We start from the raw sequence: 21,868 nt of genomic DNA on the forward strand, positions 1-21,868 counted from the left end.
CGAACTTATTTAAAGGATTGAATTAGTTGGGCTTAACAAAAGCATCGGTCTAGAATTCTCAGACCAAAACTCAAACTGTTATAACTTCCATAGGTTTTGCTCCATTTTTTTAAGGAGAGGTTTAGAAGAGACAAAAAGCCTCGTCTTGTTTATTTGGAAAAGGAAGAGATTTAGTAGTATCTTCAAATATTATTCTTGGAATCATTAGATATACTTTGTTCTTAGGGATCTGAAAATTGTCTCCATTACAAGATGGCGTCGTTTATCGAAGTACCCAACATGTACTCTTTTCTTTTTGATTTACACTCAGAAGGATTTAAACCATTTTCACATCCTACATTATTACTTCAACAGTAACAAAGCAAACACTTTCTAAAGCCCTGTGCAATGTATATAATAATATAGAACTATTTTGTTTAAGAATGATGAATCCATCTGTTGGATTTTTGAAATAGGGTACATAGTTATTCAACTTCATTTTCTTTGGTTAAGAGGATTAGGAAATACTCTCATAGTATGTAGCGTAGCTCTAGTAATAAGAATTATTCATTGTGATAAAGTATAAAGGCGAGTAATCTTGGGGGTAGGAATAAAACTATTTGTCCCATTTAATGTTTGTTCCCCATTAAGGATCTGTATAATATATTATTATGTTATTTATTCTAAGAGCCTTAGAGTATGAGAATTATTTCCCCAAATGATTGGTGAGAAATTGGGGTAGGAGCATCACTATCATGAAGGGTGTTGAATATCCAGACATATGCACATTAGACTGTACCGTTTTTAGGTTAAAAAAAGTTCCCTCTGACTCAAAAACATTTTTAGAAGGGAACAATTAAAAGGGTGGCTATGGCAAAGTTTGAAACCTCTCAAGCCATTTTTGACGTGGCACAGGTCATTTTTATTTTTTTAATGAGACTTTAGCCTAGAATTTTGTCGATTTTTAGGGTTATATTATTACCTTTGTTATGAGTGAATAATTGTACTTTTTGAACTTTTTATTATTTAGCAGTAAAAATAATTTCACAACTTCTTTTATATTATAATGATTTGCAATTCCCCTCTTCTATTAAACATATAGCAAAATTTAATCCTAGTTGATATGTCTTTGCCTTTAATTGTATTATACAACCTTGCACTCGAAAAGAAATAGAAAAAAAGGGCCAAAATCAGTGGGTAGTTAGCCAATTCGGCCCAACTATGAAATTATTATTCAATAATTGTGAAGAACTGTTCACAGTGGCTTAACAAAAGCTATTTAGAATTCAACCAACCCATGTTCAGAACATTTTTATAAGGGGGAGAAGAAACAGACAAATGGACTCCTGACAACATAATATACTATATTTTGGTGGTTTCTTTTTTAAGCTAACGCCGTCTGTAAGGGAGAGTTGTTGTACAAAAATACCAGATATATTTTTTTGTTGATAAAACAGCAAATCAAAGGCAAATCTTAGATCCCAAAAACGGGACAGTGTACTGTACTACATCCACATGGAACCGTTACTCATCCTTAAAAGAGGCATTCTGACACTTGGGTTAAATAAATATAGATTTAATTCCCTCTTCTAACTTGATATGTGTTGTACTACAATACATATTTTTATTCAAGTTTATTATTATTATTTGACAAATATATTATATTAATATTATTATTAATATCGTCATTCAGTAGTTACCCACTTACAAACTTGTGTCAAAGTACTTTATACATTATAATATCTTCTTGTTCCTTTGACTCACATATAGAGAAAAATAGATTTGACCCAGATTCCCCTTATCTTCCACAAAATTCTCATGAAGGCTCTTACATATTTACTTCCTTTTGGGTCGTTCAGAGACACTTGTAGCTATCTGTTATAGTGCTCTCACGATATCAACGTCTTTTGATACTTTTTGAACCAAAAATTTAAGCAAACATATTTTTACGAGCAAATTACATGTACTTACATATGGAATTTTCGTTTTGGGTGAGGTAAATGTCTATAACCCAGAAGTTATATTACTTTTTTTTTAAATAAAATAATTTTTCTTTTTAATTATTTTTTGGGAGAAGATCAACGTAAAAACAAATTCATGAGACGTGCCTGATTACTTGAGTGGCTGATTTCTATAGCCGCGAGAAAACTTTTCACCCTTTCCAAGATGATGCTTTTTGTGATAGCACAAAAAACAATTTTAATCATGATGTTATATATAATTTTGCCCTCCTTTGTGGAATCAATCTTGTTAGCATCAATAAAAAGGGTTGATTCATATAATTATGAGTAGATGGTCTCACTTCAATTATTAACAATAAGAACAAAAAAAAAAATTTAGCAAACAAATAATTTCTACAAAAATTTATCCCGTGGTCTTGATTTATAGCTATGAAAAAGGCTACATACTTTGAAAAATGTAGGGTGGGAGGGATTTAGTCATTGGCTTTTAAAAAAAAGCATTAATTATAGTAGGTTGCATAGTTAATTATTCATTACGCCCTCTAGCGGATAAAAACATCAATACCCGTAAGATGGGGCAGAAGTACTGAGCTATAATAAAATGAACAATAATAAACGCCAAATTGTCTCTGCTTAGTAAAAAACAACCCATAAGTAAACAATTCCTGTGCCCCAATGTTTCAGTACCCTCCTGGTATCACTACAGTACCGGGGTAGTGAGGAAACACACACTTGTTATTAATTGGATCGTTAAAATTTTCAATCTTTAAAAAATCAATTCCAGTAGGTGAGAGACGACGACTGGGGATAGCGCTTCCCTTAATTGACCTTATATGTGTACATATTATTCCACTTTAATTCTTTTGTGCTCTTACGACTTTTGAGCTTATTTTATTTATGTGTTGTTATATTTATTTTTTTTGTTCAATTTATGGTTTTTTAAATATTTGTTTTGTTTTGTTTTTAGTATCACGATGTTCGTGCTACTGCATAGAACATAACTTACTTACTACAATTCATTATTATATACACATGTGCCTATCGATCTATCTGCTTGTAAAGTTGTTCAGTTGTTCTTCTCTCTTTTGTGTCAAGCATGATTTTTTTTCTTTTTGTCTATCACTCTATCTATACTCATAGTGTGTGGTGTGTTTTGTGTATATATATATATATTTGGGTATTATTTTTTATAAGTAGATCTTCTTGCTCTTGTTGATTCCTCCATCCCTACAAATATGTTTTTTTTTATATTTATAACATTTATTGATGTTTCCTCGTTTTAAATTATTCTCCTCCTACATGAGTTGAAGTGCCTTCCAATAAATAGGCATAAATATGTAATATATATGTATATATCCATTGTATTATATATACAAAACTCAACAAGACTTTCATTGACTTATTATTCGATACCTACCTACTTCCTTTACTCTTCGGCAAAAAGAAAGGGGCTGAAGGGAGAACCACCAACTCATGTTCTGACACCATAATGAACATTAATTGTATTGGTCAGCCCTTTAGAATTTTAAGAAGGTTTTGATTATATTAATCATCTTGTAGACTTAGTTAAGTATGTTTGAGGCAGATTGGTGATAAAAGTATCCATATTTTGAGTGTATTCCGGAGATTTTACACCAATTATAATTTCCCAGGATTTTATTAAAACATAATAAGAGCTTTCCATATGTAATTAATTCAATGAAAGTTATCAATATTATCCTAATGGTTTTGGTACCATAAAAAATAATATATTACTTAATATTTAAACTAAATTACATTGATTAATCAGTATATCCTTCCGGAATTTCCTGGGATTTGTATTATTGTAGATGTTCCTATAACGACAGTATTTATAATTTTTAAGAGAGAGATACCTACAGTATGTATAATGAACTTTTTGCCGTATTTCTTAGAAAAAGAAGAGGCTTTCCTGTCTATCCATTTTCTTTATTATCTATATTTTTTAAGATTCAAAAGGCATTGACTTCATACACTACCTTTTCAAAGATTTACATGTATATTATTCACAAATTCATTCATATATGTAATGATGAATCCCATCCCTTCGAAACCGAAACGACCACTTAAAGGCATACACTGTAATAATTAATCAGTCGTAGAAAGTAACGCGTTACTTAGTAATGAATTACTGTAATGAGATTACTTTTCTAGTAACTAATAGTCTAAAGATATTATTTTGATAAAGAAGTACTAATTATTATATAACGAAATTACTTTTTCATTGATTAATGTGTAAGAACTTATTATATATTGATTCATTTATTTTTAAAATGTCTTAATACAATCAGAAGAAGAGTAACAAAAAAGTCAAGTAATCTGTCACTATGTTATTTTTAAGGGCTATAAGTTTATGCTTAATATAATGGCAAAGTTATTTCTTAAACTCAATAACACTTAAAGTTGACAAATTAAAGAGACTGGTGTTATGTTTGACTATTTGTACAAATACTAAATTACAAACTGTCTGTGAACCAGAGAATAAATAAAGTATTACTAGTATATACTATGTTATTTCAACAATGTAAATTAAACAATACAAATTTAGAAACTTCTGAGGGGCTTCCACCGTCTTATGTAGATTTTTTTTTAGGGGGTTTGATTTTTTTGCTGTATAATTTGGTCGATTGGAAAAATTTTAAATTTTTTCCTCCCGAGCAATTATTTTTTCTAACCCAAAATACAAATTCTTACATTTGAAGGAGGGCTACAACCCAACCCTTACGGACGCCCCTACTAATGCTTCAAAATTACATACTTCATTATTGTTTAAGTGCCCATATCTACATTTACTAGTTATATTCAGAGAATCCTGCACAAAAAATAATCAATTATTTTTAAAGAATGTCTCTTAAGGGTATATCGAAAAATAAGCAATATAACGTAAAGTAACGTTATTAATCTTGATTTTAAGTAATATAACTAAATTACTTTTCATCGGAGTAATATGCATAACGTTACTTATTTTTCAAATAAGTAATATTACTCAACCCTCCTAATAATTATACAATATGTAATTAAATATGTATTTAATATTAAAAGCATTTTGTGAATTCGTATTATAATAATGATATTTATAGATCCCCCATTAAGGTTTTGATTTATCTCTTTTCATATTTTGTTTAACTGCGTACATACATAAATACTACCCATGTTAATGTATCCCACTAGATAGAACTCCCAGACCACTGCGCCTACCTCCTCTTTTGATTTTAAATAAAAGATGAATTAATGAATATTTCATTATTTTTTCTTTATTATTATTTTATTATAATCAGGAATCCTTTTCATGCATTTTGACTACAGGCCTACCTTGATTACTTGAATACATATTATGTATACTATGAACGATTGATGCTAGGGATGTATTGGTCACGAAATTTGCACATCCCTCGGGTTCTGATCTAAGTTTTAAGGATGCGTTCCAATTGGATTTAAGTGTATTTGATAAATGACGTGATCATACTGCAGATTTTATTGCAAATGAAACTTTGGAAATGTTTTACGGCCTTACTTAATATTTTGCCCATTTTTTTCCGTAATATCAACTTGTAGAGCTATAAAAACAAACAATTATGGCTAAATAAATTGATTAATCCGACAAAGGACAACTGAGATGGAGGCCAAAAGAAATCGTGGGTCAATGATGCTTATTGCGGAAATCAATTAGTTATGTCGAGATCTCCTGCATCATCAGGGGTGTCCGCAGGGGGAGGCTAGAGGGGATGTAGCCCCAAAAAAAAAAAAAAAAAATTAAGGAATTTTACTAGAAAATGGAATATTTGAAATTGTTTTTCAAAAGATATAATATTTGAAATTTTATTAAATTTTTCCAATTTTATCAAAAATTTAATTATCTGTGAATGACTATGGATTTTTGGAATTTTTCTCTGAAAAATTTAATTTTAGAAATGTTTTTCCAAAAAATTTCAACTTTTTCTGAACAACTCTAGATTTTTGAATTTTTTGAGAATAGTTATAAATTTTTTTCCGAAAAATTTAATATTTGAAATTAAATTTTATGATTTTTTTTCCAAAAAAATCAGTTTTTGTGAGCAGCTCTGGATTTTTGAAATTTTCTCCTCGAAAATTATTTTTGTAGAATACCTATAGATTTTTGAAAAAAAAAAAAAAAAAAAAAAAATCAAAAAACTAAGCCCCGCCAAAATATATATATATATAATCCTGCAGACGCTCCTGATCATACCCTGTTCCAAGGATCTCAGTACAAAGATTAAAAAGCTGAAGAACGACAATATGAGCCTTGAGATGAAGCCTGGAGGCACAAGGCTACTAAAAATTTGTCCGTCTAATGACTATGGTATAGGTTGAGAATCTCTACCTTTTCAGATTAATGATTCACTATTAAATAAGTAATTTTTGACTTTTTAAAAAAAATACTAATCGATACAACATATTCTGTGACACATAACAAGGTTCCAATGCCCAGAGTTATATTACTCGTAAATACATAATCATCATGTAATTCAATAAGGCATTTTAAGATGAAAAAATTGTTGCTTGTACAATATACTTATATAAGTTAAAACTTGTACATAAATTACATCTTGTAAAGAACATATCGACATGCTTTATTGTAGGAACAAGGATTCCCTGTAATTGATTTTTTTTAAATATACATTAAACATTAATATAAATAGTTTATGTATGGATATTGCATATAGAATATGCATATCTGTGCAAAAATATAATATTGTGGAAGAAGTGAAGTAGTAGTTACTACACGTTTCACATACTGACAAACTATTTTTTTGCAAAAATGTATATATAAACATTTAAAAAATAATAATGTAAATTTTATACTCAAGTATTTTTGTAAAATATCGACTCTTTAAAAATAAAAATATGTCATGCATCCTTGTCCTTATTTAGAAGAAACCATTTTGACTCTTTATTTTAAGTAAGTAACTTTACTCTACTCTCATCTCCTTTTAATTTCTTTTTCCCCTTCCTTCCTCAAATGGAAGTTAGTTTCTTTTGCCAAATTACTCTCATTTTACGAGAATCCTGGATTATGTATTACTATAAGAAGCATTCCATGTTGATACCTACTAGTGTTATACTCGGTCCGAGACAGAATTTTTCTCTGGTTGTGTCTTTAATGATTTTTTCTAAGCCGATCAGGATCGAAATATCGGTCCTTATGCTGTCATTGTACAGACTACAGTCTCAAACTGTGGATCAAAATTTCCTTTTGTTTTAAAGGTCATTATTTTTAGATACATTAAAAAAAATATTTTTTCTAAAGAAAAGTCATTTTTGTCTGCTATGGAGCAAACACCGAATTTCAATAGAATACCGGTTGAGACTGAACTTGGACGGAATGAGTTAGGTCTTACAAAAATTATAACCGTATCAGAACGGTCTAGGATTTTATGACTGGACCCCGTAACTAGTATTTACTAGGCTTTCTAATTTTCCGGGAAATATTGGGATCCCGTTCATAAATAATTAATACTGTGGTATTTATTTATTTGGTTTTTATATTTAAGAAGAAATTTTTGGCTAATGTCGGCTTAAAATTCCAGGAGAGAAACTTTATTATCTAATACTGGATGCATTTTGTACATGATTCTTTGAATATTTTTACTTGTTGGATCGGTCCAAGGAATGCATTCCTAATCAGTATTTTCCCTTTAAGTCATTTTACTAACCAATCCAGTCTTTTTCACCATTCACCAGTACTAAAGACCGATAAGTAAATCCGAACTATCTTTTAATTTTTTTCACTCCTAATGAAGGATATCTAAAACATACCTCTAGCCACACACCTTCCTACTTTAAACTTAAGGTATCTCGTCTCCTTGAAAGAGGTTATTATAAAACTTCAACAGTTCAAATGACAGGTAGGTACTACGTCATTTCAACTGTTGTAGTTACCATTAAAAAACCAATAAGAACGGATTCTAGGACCGACAAAATGAATCAGAACCGGACTGATAGGACTATATGGTCTCTTTTTTAGACCGGTCCAATACTACTGATAGTTCTTAAAACTGTTTCCCTTTTTAACACCACCACTAAAAAATATGGCCGGAAACAAGGAAATGCGCATATATATACTACATAATGTATAAATTTTGAGGGATCTCCATAAAATAATATCATGTATCAAGTGGATTTGTGTATTTCTAAATTACCCATTACATCTATGTATTTGAATGTTTGTTCTTCCTTTTTACATATAAGTATGTGGGTATTGTAGATAATTATTTTCGCATGAATTATTATCATGCAATGAAAATGACCTCTAGGATTACTTTATACCTAATTATCCCATTCTAATATGGGCATACATATTACATATAGGTTGATGTGTAACATAATTATATATCAATTTATAATTATTATCCCTAGATAGTGAGTAACTATATACTTACACAAATGTTGAGACTTGATCCAATATATACATGTGCAGCGATATCTTTGAGGATAATACTTGATCCTAGACAAAAAATGTAATCTTTCTCACATCGAGATGAGTTACTATAAGTTATTGCTCAGGATAAGAAAATTTACTCTTCACTTTGCTAAAAATGACACCCAATTTTCACGGCTATTTATGAATATATCGGTACAACAGATAGAAAGAAAGAGCTTAGCTGTTAGATTGCTCAAATTGTTTTAATGTTCTTTCTAAAAATTAGTTGTCACTGCTTGTATATTATGTATCACCACAGCAACCAAATTTGTATATTTGGATATGTAGAAAGCAACAGTTGAATTTAGAGAGACAAAATTAGACATTTAAGCTTTTCTAATCATTTCAAAATAATATTAAAATCGGTTTTTTTTCTACATATCTCAGCTGTTTATATGTAATATGTAAATAGGTGAGGCAACAGTGCTCTGTGTCAGTAGAAGTAGTAGTTGTCTATGGTTACGACCGAAGTTCTTGATGATCATATTCCAAGAAACAGTTTAGTGACGGAATTATATTGCTTCTGAAAATTATATATTTATAATGGTCTATGGCCTATCCATAAATTCCAAAGTATATTGCAACTACAATTGGCACATTGCTTCCCGATAAATAGTTGTATTCTTTAACAAACAATGTGCCACTTAGTGACGTACAATAAATCCTTCAAATAGAGCCCAACAAATATGTACTGCTCAAACTATGTACACCTACTTTTCCCATGGTTGCTCATTATTCTTGTTGTCAAAAGCCTACTACCACCAACCCATTTAACGTTGACCAACGATCAAACTGCGTCGTAGGTGGTCTGCTCATTGAAAGAATTTTCGTGTAATTAGTATTTGTTTGTTTTTTTCCTCTGTGTTCTTATACGAAAATCTTTTCAAAATACAGAGCACTAATTAATTTTGGACAAATGAGAAATTCAAAAAACTTTTTAGTAATACAAAGAATAAGAAAAAGAACTCTCACTACTTCTACTAATATTTTGAGTCCATCATTTGCATATAGAGTGTTTTTTATGATTTATTTTTATTCAGATGATTTTTTTATGGGTGCTATTAAATGTATTTAAAGAAATTGTTTTTTAATTCAAAATGATTTCGCATAATTTTATTATTATTATTTTTTTTTTTTTCATTGTCTTCAAATAGGAGTAGTAACTAGCAGTAGTATGTAGTAGATGATGAGAAGGACGGCAGGCAGCTAAGCAGTTGGTGGGAAGAAAATGAGGGACACATCATTCATTGTTTTTAAGAAATCCCGTAGGCGGTAGTGTCAATCTTTAATCATTATATCATTATCCTACACAGAGTCATCATCATAATATGTACAATCAAATCTGAAAGAAAATGCAATTATATTATTTATCTACTAGTGTTGGGGTTCGGTCTGGAAATCCTAGACCGGACTGAGACCCTAAAGGAGGGTTCAAACTGTTTTTGCATTTTGTAGAAGAAATGTCTATGCCTCGGCGTATAATTGTATCAAAGCTTGTCGTTGTCTGAACCCCTATTATCTGTCAATTTTTGTTGAATCGAACTAATTACGCTCTTTCAAGAAGCTCGGTTGGGATAGATCTCTCAAGAACATCGATTTTGGTTAGAGATGTTAAATTATCCCCCCCCCCCTCAAAAATGATGAAAACGGATATTAAATTTTATGTTTTGCCAAAGAGCCTATGTACAAAATACGTACGGATGTAGAAATGTGTTTTGAAATGGTGTACTTTATAAGGAAAAGTTGTTAAAGAAATGATTGAGCAAAAATAATATTTTAATGGTCTTTTTAAAAAAGACATTTCTTATTTTTTTCTATATATGATATTTTTATTTTATTTTCAAAAAAACGTATTGATTAATTTGTTTCAGATAATTTTTTTAATTATATTATTTAAAGTATTAAATTACATATCCGTTAATCGAATAGAATTAATTTAGAAAGATTCAAATATTCTTTTTTTCATTAATATTCCTAGTCTTTGATCGGTTTTCATTGAAAATTCAGTTTTGTGTGTTTTCAAATAATTGGTAACCTTGGCGGCATTCGAGAGTTTAAAATGTTTCATATTATAAGTGCAATTCGTATAGCGGATTAGGATAGATAAAATCCATCAACTGTTATAAAAATGTCTAAAGTCTAATGAGATTTTGGTCTCAATCGAAATATCAGTCTAATTCTGTCATGAAAGAATCACTTAAGAACTGAACCGGAAAATTTTTGTTAAGTCTTAACACTAATAAAATCTACTAGTGTTAAGACTCGTTGTAGGACTGATTTTGTTCCCCGATTAGGTCTTAAGTGACTTTTTTCTCAAATAATTTGTACCAATTTTTCCATTAAGACCGAAATCTCATATAGTGGACTAAAATTTAATCGTTTTCAAATCGTGAACCAATTTTTTCAGTCTCAATCTATGGATCAATTTTCTCCCCTATTCTGATTTATGAATTGTACAAATATAATTTATGCAACACATTTTAACTTAAATGATGTCATTTAATTGGATGTTCACAATTTTAAAACAGAACTTGTCTTCAATCATTTTTCTATAAAATTGGTATAGACTGATTATTATGTACGAACAATCTAGACCAAATTTCTTTAATAGACTGAATTTGTTCAATCCACTAGAAATTATAATGGTCTAAGATTTTCAGACCGAACCCCAATACTAATATTTACATTAATTGATCAATGGTCAATAATATATATTTTTTTCATTACAGGAACTTATCAGAAAATAGCATCAATCATTTGCCATCTTTGGGATTCGATGGAGCAGAGGCATTGGAAGTGATGTAAGTGTTAGTAGTACTAAATATCTTTACTCTCTCTTGATTCCGACCAATGAAGGAAAATACTCTAATAGTGTTCGTGTGTTGTATCGTTTCAAGCCGAGGTTACTTTATGTTTACATTGTACAGATATGTAGTATTTGCTTAGCTTTGCCTTGTGAATGTGTGCATAGTCAAACATTATGCATTATTTTTCTATTCAACGTTTATTGATAATTGCTCTTTGTTTGACAAGTTTTTTTTTATTCTCTTTTCCTTATCAGTTTATTGGTTTTTTTACTATATAGTTTGGTCTATCACATAAAATATACCTAATACATACAATTGAAGGCTAGTTCCTTATTATCATTTTTAATTGACAAAGCTTGTGTTGGATTCGAGTATTACTCGAGTTAGAAAATAACTCAGACTCACCCGAATTATTATTTGAAAAATTATAATAAAATCGAACTTGAATGATCAAAATACAATAGGGCATCCTAAATTCATTTAATTTATGCTTTTTTGTAATATTATATATATATATATATGTTACTTTTTGAAATTATTTCCTGGTTTTTGCAAATTATTATTTTTTTAAAGTACCTACATACATTATTTTCTTAATAATTAATTGACTGCCGCCTTATTAAAGTAGTCAAATTGACTTAATATTTGAGATTAGATTTTATCAATTTAATCAAAAAAACATTTTTCATTGTTTGATGTCTTTACTCGGAATTAACTTGTCTCAATGGGTTTGATATAATTTTGCGAACTGACATATCTGCCTCCCTTTTATGCTTTAAATAATATGAACGAACTTTACCTTTAGTGTTGAAAAATTTATTTGTTTCTATCGATGGAGTTTATTACATTTCGTCAACCCTCTACAATGATTCATTAAGGTGTTCATAGTCAACGAGTCCTTTCAATATATAATCATAATGCCGGATCTATTACTTTTTATAAACATATTCCTTTTTCCTTCTTCTACTGGTCTATAGCTGAAAAGCAACTCTAAAGATGTAAAAAATAGCTCAAACCTATAACATACAAACATAAATAGGCAAAAATTACACGTCTAAAAAAAAATCACCATACACAATTGACAAAACTATAAAAAAATGGGAGCTGTGGATTTTTTAAAGAGGTCTTATACACTGTACACTGCAGAAGAGAGGAAACCTGTCCAAACATGCTCTACCCAGTGGTGATCTATGTTTTTTGGCGCCCTAGGTAAAATAAAATTTACCTTTCTAAAAACTAAAGAAAAATTAAAAAAATACCTAGTTGGCGAAGTTTTTTGCCGCCCCTCTGAGAATGCAACCCTAGGTGACCCCCTAGCTCACATATAACAATAGGTTCTGCCTTTGCTTTTATCTGCTCGTGCCTGATATTATATAGGTACTATTATTATAGAAAAGTTAGTGACAAAGGAATGGATCTCTAGCCTAATCGAGGAACTGGGTTGAAACCGAATCAGAACCTTTAAATTTAGATATCGATGAATTAAAAACCCATAACCTTTATAGCAAAGAACTGTATAGAAGCAGGAACCGAAATTTAAGGATCTGTTACTTCACTATTAATCATGACTTTTATTAGTATCATAGTAGGTACTTTTTTTTTTCTTAGTGTTTAGACTAAAGATTATGTTCGAACCCGTAATATACAAAGATAAAAAGGCGGGGAATATTTCATTAGGTAAAATATCATAGAGGAGAAAAAGTATGTGGAAAAATTGCCGTTCACCGAAAACTCGAACTCGACTCAATATTTAATTACCTTAGTTCGATAGTTATATCTCGAATCCACGTATAGCCCAAGCTTATACTTGCATAAAAGATGATTTGCAATAAAGAGGCACGTGCATAAAATAATATATTATATACGTAGTAATATCACCACTCCACCTCCCTTATCAATGGTTATGGGTAAAAATAAAGAAAAATCTAAGGTACATTTATTATGAAAAATCTGATCTTGGTTTCAATTAAAATTTATTTCTTTTCTTCCCTCAAAATATCTCTCAAGCAACAGTCTCAACATGGGTAGTTGTATGTATAATAAAGATCCATTTGATAAGACCTTGTAGATACAAGATTTTTATTTTCTTCTTTCTTTTTAGTTTTTGAGTCCAAGATAACAACCATATTTCTTCTCCTTATCTAAATAACTTCTTATAGAGCTCAAACAACTCTCATTATAATCCTCTAAGAATTTGGAGCTTGTACAATATATATACATAGGTATTATAATGAATAGATCATTTTTGGATTCACTTTTGATTAATGGGTTAGCGGCATACGTTTGTGATCTCATAATATAACAATTGGTATATATGATGTAGATTCTAATATTATTCACATAGGTATTAGGGGTTTCTCCCGGGATCTCGTTTTCCTGGGATTTATCAGGGTTTTACACCTATGATAAGCTCCAGAGGAAGAAAATCATTCTTGGGAAATTTAAAATTTACATAACCATCTGGTTACCACCAAGGGGGAAAGAAAATCAGCTTGAAACCATTTAGACCTGAATAATCACAAAAGATTTAATATATGAAACTTAATTTTTGAATTTTTTTTTTCCAAAAAGTTTTTATTTCGTGAATAGCTATGGATTTTTGAAATTTTTTGTGAATATCTGTGGAAAAAAATAATATTTGCAATTTATATTTTGATTTTTTTCTCCAAAAAATTTAATTTTTCAAATTTTTTGTATAAAAATTTTAATTTTTGGATGTTTTTTCAATAAAATTCCAAAAACCAAGCTCCCCCCCCCAAAAAAAAATACATTTATATATACAGATATAATCCTGCGAACGCCCCTGTTACTATAATGGTTAAATCATATTTTGATTCACCTTTGATTAATAGGATAGCGGCTTATGTTTGTGGATTCATTTAATAAAGAAATTGGTTTACGTGATGGATCCTGGCTAGGGCTAGGTTACGTGTATCCCAATGAATACATATTATGTATATAGTTATCATTATTTTTTTTTTTTGTTCATTAAGTCATCTGATAAAAAAAAAGCATGGACTTCTATATCCAAATTGACATTTTCACGTAGTAGGTACATATCTACTATGTAGTTAGATATATAAGAATAATGGCTCCAGAGTTCTACTTGGCATGTCCTTTTCATTTGAAATAAACAATAAAAGGAAAAATAAACCAAACAAAAACAACTTTTGGATCTTATATCAATATGTATGTACAATTTACAGCCAGCTTATTAGCCTTATAATCCGTAAATTTGGACTAAAATCTGTCTCATCATTATCACTTACATATATTAAATACAGTAGCATCCAACATTTGCTCGAAGTTATGATATGTCGACAAGCTAAACAACTTTGCTTAAATAATATGAAACATAAATCTTATGAGTTACTCTCCGTTTTTCATGAGTAAACTCATATTTTGTTACTCAATACTTGAATGTCTCCCTTCACGAAGGAAAAATTGTGATAATATCTTAAGCAATAAAAAATAATGTTCAAGTTGCCAACTCAACAAAACTCCCACGCTAGAAAATGCTTATGATTCACAACTCGAAATATAGGTACTACACTTTTCCTTTCTTTTTTTTAATATGATGTGCTGATCTTTATCTACACACCCTCCTTGCTAAACCTTTTATAAGGTATATTTCATTATTTTTATATATGTTCCTTTAATTGGTCAGATGGAGTTGTACTGATTCAGTAAAAGTAAACATTATAGAATTACAATGACTCCATCTGACCTAGGAATCTTCTTTGAAGTCCATATACAAAATATATATTCCCTTCTCTAGGAACGACCGGCGCGATCCTACGCACAACAAGTTCGAGAGAATAATTTATCCCGAGCGCGTTGTATATTAAGCTACGTTTTATATATGTACTCCCCTTCTCCTTTCTTATTTAGTATGATATGCTGAGCTATAATTACACACTCTCGTTGTTGCAAATAAGTAATACAAAGACAAACTAACAAACATTGCTTTATTAGTATATAAATAAAGTAAAGCCCTACTCCAGTTTTCCAATTTAATTTCTTCAAAATAACTTGAAGTAAACTTAATGCTCGTAAAATAGTTTTTCATTATTCGTAATCTAGGATTAATTTAAGACTGTAATCACTGAGTGTCCAGGAGGGCATGGAACTCTCAGTAATATGTTCACTAGTAGTAGTATTTGTCGATCTATTAGTTGTGAGTTATCCATAGTCATTCTATAAGCAACTATAAACATTGTATGTTTATACTTCTAACTTCCAAGATAGTTGATCAGATTGATGATAACGTCACTGCCTGATATCCAAGAACCGTCATTTAACAAAGATTGTTTCTAAAAAACGATTTAACATCCAGTTCTGATGTCTTTAAGATTTAGAACGGTATGTCTATATTTTGTTAATAAAACAAATGATTTTTGTTATTCACAGCCTTCATAGACGAATACATTTCGGCTTATCAAATTTAAACCAAGTGTATGGAAACATATCTCATAATTTTTGTATACTTACCTTAAATAAAGTATTCTCTGTTTATATGCAATACAACGATTCACTTTTTAAATGCATAATTCTAAACTCTATATGTAATTCATTTTATTATCTGGCGGCTTTCATGGTTTCCTATGATCCAAATTGATAGGAGAATTTTCCCATCAGAGCATACAATACCAAGCATAATTGTTTTGACTATAAAATTGCTAACATCTTTTTTGTAGCCTCCAGTTTCATCATCATTGAGTTTTTTTAGTCTATGTATACGTTGTACAAGGGCACTTCCAACCCCACAGCAACGTGTTTTGCCTTGTCTTCAGCCAAAAACGGGGAAATGAGTTTATACAGAGCTCACTCATTTTAATTTTACATCTAAACAGAAAAGTCTAAGCTTTTACATGTACATATTATAATTAATCAAGCAACAATTCTTGATTATAAAAAAGTTCGATACAATAGTTACTGTTTGATATATTATGTGTCAACCTTTATCCAAGGTGTTTTATAACTATAACAACAATCCACTCAGGTAATCCTATGATAAAGTTTGCGTGATTATTTGCAAAGATATCTTCATGCATATATCCATTATTTTCAGAGTGACCTAAGTATACTTTATCTTAGTAAACCATTTCATTATCAAACTGGGTTGAATTTGTAAAGGCATTCGATAATAAAAATTGAATTTTTTTTATAAAGAAAAGATAAGTTTGTTATATGTATGGTCAGTTTTCTATCATCATTATCTGGAATGAAAAGTATATATGAGTAGGTATATGAAACAATGTTTAACAAGCTTAGTTGTATTCTAAGGCGCATTAATAAGATAACCAAAGCCATGATCTCACCATATTATAATTTTTTTTTAGTCGTGTCTACTTATATAAATATTAGAAAGAAACATTTAGCGCCACATCTGTCTTATTCTGCACCGCAAAGTTTGATAAACACTGCTATTAAGGATCAACTTTTTAATCTTTTAATGCATTTATTTATGTATATATATAAGTATATATAAAGATTTTTACTGTATGAGTGAATTTATTAATGGAATAAAGATTTGAAATTCACGCATTGATAGGACATTACTTAAAAAAATAAAGAACCTACATCTACAAACTTTTCTAACAAAGGGCCATATTAAAGGAAAAGGAAATTTTTATTAGGCTGCATTCAGAAAAGTACATAAATTAATTAAAATATTGGAACATTCAAAAATGAAAATTCTGCTCTGGATGTGCCATTTTTTTTTTAAAAGCAAGTAGTTTAAACAACAAGCTACAGACTGTTACACCATCTTGCGGACAATATATTAATTTTAGTTTGGTTGTGGTTTATATTTTAGTCACCCGTACTTTATATATTTTTATTTCTTATTTTTTTGTTGCAACTAGTAAAATCTGCTTATATGAATTAAAAACGGATGCGTTTAGCTATTATTATTAATCCCCAATAAACACAATTCATTTAAGTAAGTCATAGTGCAAAAAATATTTCAAAAAAATACTCATAATGTATTAAATAAAACCATAACATTTAAATATATGTAAATTATTCATAAATTTAAACAACTTCTAATTCAAAAAAAATTCCCCCTAAATATAATTCTACGGTCGCCTCTGATATGTGTTTGTCATTGTCTACTAGATAATTACATAGTTTTGCAGCATGAATCATCATCAATCGTTTTTTGCTTCTTTTTTTTCTGCAAAGTGTCCTAGAAGCGTGCAAATGTATTATTGCTTTATTGCTAAAACTTTCCTTCTTTGTAAAATGAAAATGTCGGCTATCTTGTCCTTATGTACATACATTAAGTAAATGATTGTTTTTTTAAAAATCATTTACTTAATGCCTATCATTTAATTAATTCATTTTTTCCAAAAAAATATAATGTTTTTTTTATATTTTTAGTAGCACATTTTACTTGTATACATATATGTATTTTTTGGATGATTGAACTTTTATGAGAGAGTCATTAAACAGTATTATGTAAAAGCATTCTCTATTTAATACAATTAAGGGGATTTAATAATAATATATTTTGCATGTTTGGAAATTAATATTTAGCCTTTTTCCCCAAATGTTACAATGTTGTATTATGATACGTACATCATACATATATAGAAAGACAAGTGGTAGTATCCGTCATAGCCCAATTATTATGCGTCGGCGCACAGAAAAACTTTGCTTTAATGATATAGAAAATAACTCTTAAAGAAATCATTAGTATTACTCTCTGTTTTTTATGAGCATAGTCACACTTAGCTACTACTCAATAAAGGCATGTTCTCTCCTCAAGAATGAAAGAATAATAATAAGTAAATAGAATTTGGAGAAAAAAATTAATAAGATGTAATGAACCATGGAGTCAGGAGCGTCTGCAAAAAAAATTAATTTTTGCTTTTTATTGAAAATTTAATATTTGAATGGATATTTTGAATTGATTTTCCAAAAAAATATAATTTTACGTGAAAAACTGTGGATTTTTGAAAATTTAATATATTTGGTATAGTTATGTATTTTTGAAATTTAAAAAAAAAATTTTTACATAAACTTTGGATTTTTGAAAAAAAAAAAAAAAAAAATTAATAGCTGTGGATTTATAAAATTAGAAGAAAAAAAAAATTTTCAATTTTTGTGTCTAAAAATTTTACATATGAAATTTTATTTTCAAATTTTCAATTTTTTCTTAAAAAATGTAATTTGTCAATTTTTTTTCTAAAAAAATGTAATTTATCTTCTATTTTTTCTAAAAAAATGTAATTTTTGTATTATTTTTTTGTTTGTAAAAAAAAATTCCAAAAACCAAAGCCAACCCCCCCCCCTAAAAAAATTTATAAATATATGATTCTGTGGACGCGCCTGGGAGTACTTTAGTCTTTAGAGTGCTAACTGGCTGTGTTTTAGCTACACACGGTCAATGCAAGATGCAAAAGGCCTGTGAAATTTAATTAATATGACTACTATTTCATATCTGAACTCAAAAATGACTGTTTCTATTCAAAGTTTACCTTCAATCAGGTAAACTTTGTTTTATTACTATAGATAGGATTAAAAAGCCTCTAAGGAAGATATATATGGGTGGGAAAACGTATGATCACATAGAATTCTAATAGGTTTTAAATGGTCGAAGTACGCTAAGGTTCATCTATTGACTTGGCTCATTGTTAGTGATGTGAATATTCTAAATGATCGTCACAGTTGTATTCTCCGTGCACTCTACAATAGTTTGATCCTTTTTTGATCTAGGGTGATTTAATGAGTGTGCAAAAATATTTTTATTATTATTACTTAAACCGTCTTGTAATCCTCTTTCTATAGAATATTTTTAAGAAGGATCAACGTAGGGCCAGCATTAGTTATTGCAGGTCCCTATGCGAAAAAAGATTCAGTAGGGTCTATATCATAATCTGGGAAGGAATAAGGATAATTGAAAATTTGATTTTTTTTATTATACTTTCTTATGATACAAAATACGAATATTTTTTAGGGATCTTTCTAATAGTAATATTTGCTACCTTGCAATTAATAAACAAGTTTTTATTTTTTAGAATGACCTTTTTTATGGAAAGGCCCTTTCTTTTTGTGCCCTTTTATAATATGTTTTTTTTTTAAATGAAGTTCCACATTTTTCTCAAATGCCATATAAATTTCCTAATATATTTCTTCAATCATGCGTGAGGCCTATTGTAAGTAAACGGCCTTTTTACTATAAAAATCCAATATTTTCCAACATTTTCCCCTTCAAAATGATTATACATTGAATGCAAGACAAAAAATAATCTTATTTATTTCGCATGATTGGTTTCAAAAAATGTGACTATTACTACTTATTTTTAATTCATTTATCTTCAGAGTGAGAAATTAAATAAGAAAAAAAGAAAAAATGATGAAATATTTTTTATACCACATGAAAAATGAATTGTCTTTTTTTTTTTTTTTTTTTTTTTTTTTTTTTTTTAGTATGACTTTACATTTTCTATTGCATATATAATATGTTATGCACAAGAAAAAAATATATTTTTTTTACAAAATGGCTCCACTTTTTTGGGAGTTTATTAAAATTATTAAAGTATTAAAATACCCATATTTTCGATACTTTTTCTATTAAATAAACAGTGTTCCAGGAAATTAACAAGTATTTAGACTTACAGGGCTAGAATTTTTGTTTGGGGTGGTGATGGGTTTGCTCAGAAATTTGGGGAGTTGTGTCATAGGGGGACTAATATTTGTATGATGTAATAGGACTACAAGTTATATTACGGTCCCAATACCAATTTAATTAAGTACAATTTTAAATGCCTCAGCACCACTATATTTGATATACCGAGCAGCATTTAATTATAGCCTGAGAAATTATTATTAACTAGCGGTAATACACAACATTACCCGTAATTATGAGGCTATGACTAACCTACACACACTTTATTTTTATTTTAATAATATAGAAGATAATTCCCAGAGAAATTATCTTCTCTTGTTACTTACTGTTTTTTTGTTTTTTATAAGCACACTCTCACGTACTTATAATAATTATAACAGCTTGATAAGAAGAGAAAAAGTCCTCGACCAGGAGCGTCCACAGAGGGTGAGTGGAGGGCTGTAGCCCCCCATTAAGGAATTTTTGCTTTATACTAGAAAAATTTAATTTTTCAAATTTTCTTCCAAAAAATTTAATGTTTGAAATTCTTTTCATAGAATAACTGGATTCTTGTAATTTTTCAGAAAAATTTAATATTCGAAAATTAATTTTCAAAATTTTTTTCCAAAAAATATACTTTTTCATTTTTTTTTACAGAAAAATTTAATTTTTGGAGAATAGCTATTTATTTTTGAAATTTTTTTCCCAAAAATTGAATATTTATAATCTTTTCGTGAATAGCTTTGGTTTAAAAAAAATCAAAAAATGTATAATTTAAAAATTATTTTTTGGATTTTTTTGAAAAAATCCAAAAATCAAGTTCCTCCTCCCCCCTCCTAAATATATATATGTATATAATCCTGAGGACGCCCCTGTCAACACATTTTTATACAAATCTTGACAGTATAGAGTTGTATATCATATGAGTTCACCTAAACACCTGCGATATTTCATTCATTTTTACACAACACTAATTCATATATTTTATACCACTGCTATGAAAATATGAAAGAAATCTTGCAGTTGTTAAGGTCAGTTCATATTTTTATACAACTCTATAAAACTCAAATATACGTCCTTTCCTTTTTTTGAATATGACGACACGCTCGATGCTATATGCAAAACGGCCGCCAGATTTCATTAATACGTCTACATTGTTACTTCTTAGATCACAAATATCTGACCAGATTACATACAGACAAAAAGATAAACAAACAGTCTTTACTTTATTAATACACATTGAGTATCCCAATTTTGCGCATTTTCTATTCTATGTAAATCATAGATGCATTCTTGACATGACGTCATTGTTTATATATTTTATTTTTTTTAAATATATATATTTTGTAATGAGTTTGGGCCTCTCCAATAAAAAGATGTTAACATAATCTTATTTTTAGTTTCGTGTAGGCTAGCTTAGAAATTCTGGGTTATTACGTCATCGGTGGGCCAATATTTGTATGAAGTAGTGAGGCTGCACTACAAATTTATTAAAGTACCTTTTTAAATGAATCAGCATTTTTGATGTCAGGTACTGATTTGTATTTTGATAAATTTTAATTAATGTTTGCAATTTTAGCCCTCCAACTCCCTCCCCCAATAAAAATAATATCTTGTAATAAATTGAGATAGCTCCTCTTTCAAAAAAAATCCTTTGTATTAAAAGCTTACGCCCCCCCCCCCCATCTCTCCCCTTCTTCCAAAAATAAAAAAAATAATCCTGTGGATGTCCCTGATTTATTGTATTAGAAAGAATCCAAACAACTTCGTGGAACAATATAATAATTTATAGTAGAACCAATAGATACTACCTACATGACAATGCAAATGATCCTTATGGGACACTGCTTGTTTACTTGCTTGTATCAAACATGCATGAGCTCTTCTTTACTATTCCTTTTTATAACCATTTCTAGTTTATCTTTATTGTTCATATATCTTTCTATAAAAAATCCCCAACCGATTTATATGCTGATAATATGGGGAATTGATGTACTCTATGTCGGAGACATATATGTAATCAAAAAGTGTAGAAGTACTAACAATA

The 21,868-nt window shown here is 29.2% G+C and overlaps 1 protein-coding gene across 3 annotated transcripts in view; it reads left to right on the forward strand.

The window, feature by feature from the left end:
• Window positions 1-21,868, forward strand: part of sli (slit guidance ligand) — a 388,150-nt gene that overhangs the window by 334,803 nt on the left and 31,479 nt on the right. Inside the window, exon 2 of one of the 3 annotated variants that reach the window (XM_040717859.2) lies at window positions 11,130-11,201. The exons of the other annotated variants lie outside the window; for them this stretch is intronic. Coding sequence (XP_040573793.1) covers window positions 11,130-11,201 — 72 coding nt within the window. The remainder of the gene's footprint in view (window positions 1-11,129; window positions 11,202-21,868) is intronic. 3 annotated transcript variants of the gene reach the window in all.

Source organism: Lepeophtheirus salmonis, chromosome 8 (assembly GCF_016086655.4).
Source record: "Lepeophtheirus salmonis chromosome 8, UVic_Lsal_1.4, whole genome shotgun sequence".
Lineage (NCBI taxonomy): Eukaryota > Metazoa > Arthropoda > Copepoda > Siphonostomatoida > Caligidae > Lepeophtheirus > Lepeophtheirus salmonis.